Below are 4,218 nucleotides of genomic sequence, written 5' to 3'. Positions count from 1 at the left end.
ATTCAATTATCCACACCCGTATGGACTACTGCAACTTTCCTACGCTCGGTCTCCTCATTCACTCTCATGGCCCCCTTCAACAAATCTGAAACAACTCTGCTCCGCTCATATTCAACCTTCCTTACATTTCCCATACATCGACCCTCCTCGTGCAACCACACCGGCTCCCTGTCGACTACCGTTGTCCATTCAAATCAATCACGCTGGTCTACAAATCCTTTCATGGTTTTGCCTCACCGTATCTTGCCACTCGTGTATTTTTCTACGTGTCGCCTTTTCGCTCTTTGCGTTCTCAATCTCTGCTGTCTCTCTCTCTTTTTAACGATCAGAGGAAACAAGAAGATGCTCAGTGTAGTCGGCACTTTGCTTCGTTCATCATTTCGTCTTTCTGTTCCTCAGCGCCACAGCGCGTGGATTTATAGCGATTATTTGTTTGCTGGTGACTGTATTTCATATCGGAATGGCCTCCAGTGCTGTTGCTGCTGGCTGCAATAAAAGTTGTTTCAAAGTCAAAGTCTGTTCCTACTTCTCCTCCTTGTGCTCAATCAACGCTGTTGCTCTCTCTCTCCTCATCTGTCTTCGCCGGAACAAACTTCCCCCTCCACATTAAGCGGTCATCTTCGCTCACTAAGTTTCTGCTCTGCACTCAAATCTCACATTGTTCCCGAGGTGAGCTCACGATCCCCCCCACGCCCTTAATCTCCACCACCGTTACTTTCCCTCTTCATATTCTCATTGTGTGGCTTTCACTCATCCCCCATTCATTCAATCAAATCAACGTTTACTGTCATCAATTTCGCTCTCACCGATTTCGCACATCACAGATGTGTCCCCATTGCTTCCCTTACCTATTTCATTCACCTCATCTCCACCATGACAGTCACATGCACTATTGTTAATTACGTGTCAAGCGCCTTGGCTAAGTCTCTATATAAATGCTTTCAAGATAAGATGTTCAACAAATAAACCACAACACTGTTGGTGTACTTGTTCTTGGGTGCTTCGCGACCATTGTGCCATGGTATTTTACAATTGGTGGACACGCCATGATCTACAATAATGCATAAAAATGCAGGTAACTGGGTATGACAATTCTCTCGTTGGTGGTTACAACCAGCATCATCAGGCAGAACATCAAATTTCTGTCAACTGGCCTATGATGCTGGCAGTAACTACCATCAGCAAGTCGTACCCAGCTGTTGAATGCGTGTCGAAGCAGGCAATTAACTGGCACGTGTGTTCATCACGTGACCACATGACTAACTGGCTGTGCCGGGTGGTGGAGGGTTTACGACATGTAGTTTTAGTTACGCGATCTGACCCGAGGAGAAAAAAAAATCAACCAATAATGAGTGCTACTCTCTTTATTTTTCATTTATTTATAGCGCTTCACGTTCGAAGACGGCGATGGAACTCGACGACTCGTTCATAATGCTCGGAACATTCGAGGCTTCCGATGGCGTGCGGATGTTTCGCGTTCAGCCTCACCCTGCTGCTGCTCGTCGTGACCGTGACGGCGAACCTGCTGGTGCTCGCGATCGTGGCGGCGCGCACGCAGCTCCACGTGCCCATGTACGTGTTCATGTGCAACCTGTTGGCGGCCGACATCGTGGGCGGCGCGGTGAGTTTCCCCCAGCAGCTGTACGTCTTTCTGACGGGCGACCTGCGGATCTCGCGCGCGTCCTGCATCGCGCAGATGTTTTGGATCAACGTGTTCGTCGATTTGGAGAGCCTCACGCTGGCCGCCATGTCCTTGGACCGCTACATGGCCATCTGTCACCCGCTGCGCTACCACGCCGTCGTGACGGGCAGACGGGCATTGCTCGCGGTGGTGACGACTTGGTTCATCACGGTGGCCGTCCTCGTACCGCAAACCCTCCTTGTCTCTCGGTTGAAACTGCGAGCCACCGATAGGGAGATACAGGGCAGTTTATGCGATTTTTCAGGATACATTCGCCTGTCCGTCAGCGACACAAAGGTTCAGGAAATTTTCGCATCGAGCGCATTGTTTGTGTTCATCGCTTTGCCGCTGTGTGTTATCGCCTACACGTATTTTAGAATCATTCGTGCGTGCAAGCGGACAGGGCAGAGCGAGTTCAAGAGAAAGGCCGTGCACACGCTGCTCACCCACTTCCTGATGCTCGCGATGTTTTTCGTCGCGTGTTTCGTATCGACCATGGTGCCACGTCTGGTCAAGGACTATCAATACTCGCAGATCAAAAACCTGCGCTGCGGTGTTCAGTTGGTTACCTTCATCATCCCCATCGCTAACGTCAGCATTTACTTCGTCAGGAACAAGAAGCTAAGGAGAGAGATGGTGAAATGCTTTAAGCAGATTAATCCCAGAGGAGTCGGTCGTTCGAGGTCGCACAAGGTGTGCAACATATCGCCCGGTAAACAATCTCCTCACGGGGAGATTGTTCCATAAAGCGAGGCGGTCTACAGCACCAACGCATACACAGCACAATCTGGCACGGATAGCAGCTGTGGCTTTGCCTATATTAAAATTAGATTATAGTAGACCCTTAACTGAGAAGTATATAAGCTACATGGTATCCACAATAGTGTCCCATTACCCCCAGGTTATACTATACTTAAGGATTAGTTAACTTTCATTGTCATCAGCCTTCGTCAATTCATTGCTGGATGATTGGTCTCCCGAGGCCACCCCGCCACCTCTAGATATCTCTGCGATGTAATAATCTAAATAGCGCCTGAACGCAATCTGAATCCATGGCTCCATCTCCCTTCGTTGGCCATGCCCCTCGGAATCGTCCCATTCCGTGGATGCCACTCCCTTACCATTAACAATAATGCTCAATTTGCAACGCGAACAATGCTCACTTGCCCAAAGGCGGCGACCCTGAGGCGCGGAGATCAGCTCAGAGATCCGCTCAGTAAAAAGTAAAAGATAAAAAAAATTGAGAGGGCGCTTAAATATAGGTGAAGGGTTCCGACCATCGTGCATCATTATCTCTTCTAGGCATGACGGCGTCCTGCCCCCCCCCCCCCCTCCCTTTGTTTAGTCTGCCTGTCCGTTCATTCTGTATGACTGTTACAGGCACGGACAGGTATGCGTGAGATGCAGGTACCTTGGAGAGCGGCATCGTAGCAAAAGCTACGATGTCGAGGGGAACAAAGTTCCCACTCCACATCAAGCGGTCACCTTCGCTCGCTCGTTTCCGTTTCTCATTCCAAACTCACTTATTGTTCTCCCGCTCACCACACGACCCCTCCCCCTTAATCTCCCCCCCCCCCACACCCCGCATGACCACCACCACCATTGCTGTTTCCTCTTCATATTCTCATTATATGGCTATAACTCATTCCCCATTCGTTCATTCAATTCCTCGTCATTTGCTGTCATAAATTTCGCTTTCACAGAATGCACGCATCATCAAAGATTCGCCCCCATTGCTTCCTCTCTCATCTACAGGGTGTTTAAAAAGATGGACCCGATTTGAAATCACTATATCTCTGCAACCACGAACCGCCCATGAATGAAACTCTTACCACTTGAAAGGGCGTGGTGTAGAGTTTCAAATGATTACCGCTCGATGCCTCTCCCAGTTCACAAACAGCCCCTAGCCTCAGTCATTCGCAAGACACACTGCCTCAACGTTGAATAGGTCGCACGGGACCCCAAGACTTGGCGCTACACTCTTGGCCCCCAAGATCCCCAGACATCACACTCTGAGACTTTTTCTTGTGGGGATACGTTAAAGGCCGTGTTTTTGTGAATTGAATGAATGAATGGGGAATGAGTTATCTATATATATAAAATCGCGAATCTCTGTCTGTCTGTCTGTCTGTGTGTGTGTGTGTGTCCCGGACCATACGCACATTCATTGGACACCGGTTGCCCCTGGCAACGGCTAGCGATGCCTTCGCCGCTTTCATCGGACAGCGGTTGCCCCTGCCAACGGGTAGCGACGCCTTCGCCGCGGGCTGCAGTTTCATTGGACAGCGGTTGCCCCTGCCAATGGGTAGCCACGCCTTCGCCGCTTTCATTGGACGGCGGTTGCCCCTGCCAACAGGGTAGCCACGCCTTCCCAGCAGCTGGGTGGACGCCATATTTTTTATTCCCGTTAAAAATAGGCGCACGCATTAACACGCGACTCTGACGTAAATTCAGCAAAGTTTCACGTCCTCTTCACTCCCCCCCCACCACAATGTGTGCAATTACTATTATAGGCTCGGTTGATTATAAAATTATAG

General features: G+C 49.8%; 1 protein-coding gene across 1 annotated transcript; it reads left to right on the top strand.

Moving 5' to 3' along the window:
* Positions 1-1,407: 1,407 nt before the first annotated feature.
* LOC133357465 (olfactory receptor 1P1-like) lies at positions 1,408-2,428 on the top strand. The gene is given in 2 exon segments (XM_061575410.1): positions 1,408-1,452; positions 1,454-2,428. Coding segments are annotated over 2 exon segments (1,020 nt in total).
* Positions 2,429-4,218: the final 1,790 nt, after the last annotated feature.

Source organism: Lethenteron reissneri, chromosome 58 (assembly GCF_015708825.2).
Source record: "Lethenteron reissneri isolate LAM-NWPU_2019-01 chromosome 58, ASM1570882v1, whole genome shotgun sequence".
NCBI classification, from domain to species: domain Eukaryota; kingdom Metazoa; phylum Chordata; class Hyperoartia; order Petromyzontiformes; family Petromyzontidae; genus Lethenteron; species Lethenteron reissneri.
This window is presented reverse-complemented; position numbering and strand designations above follow the sequence as displayed.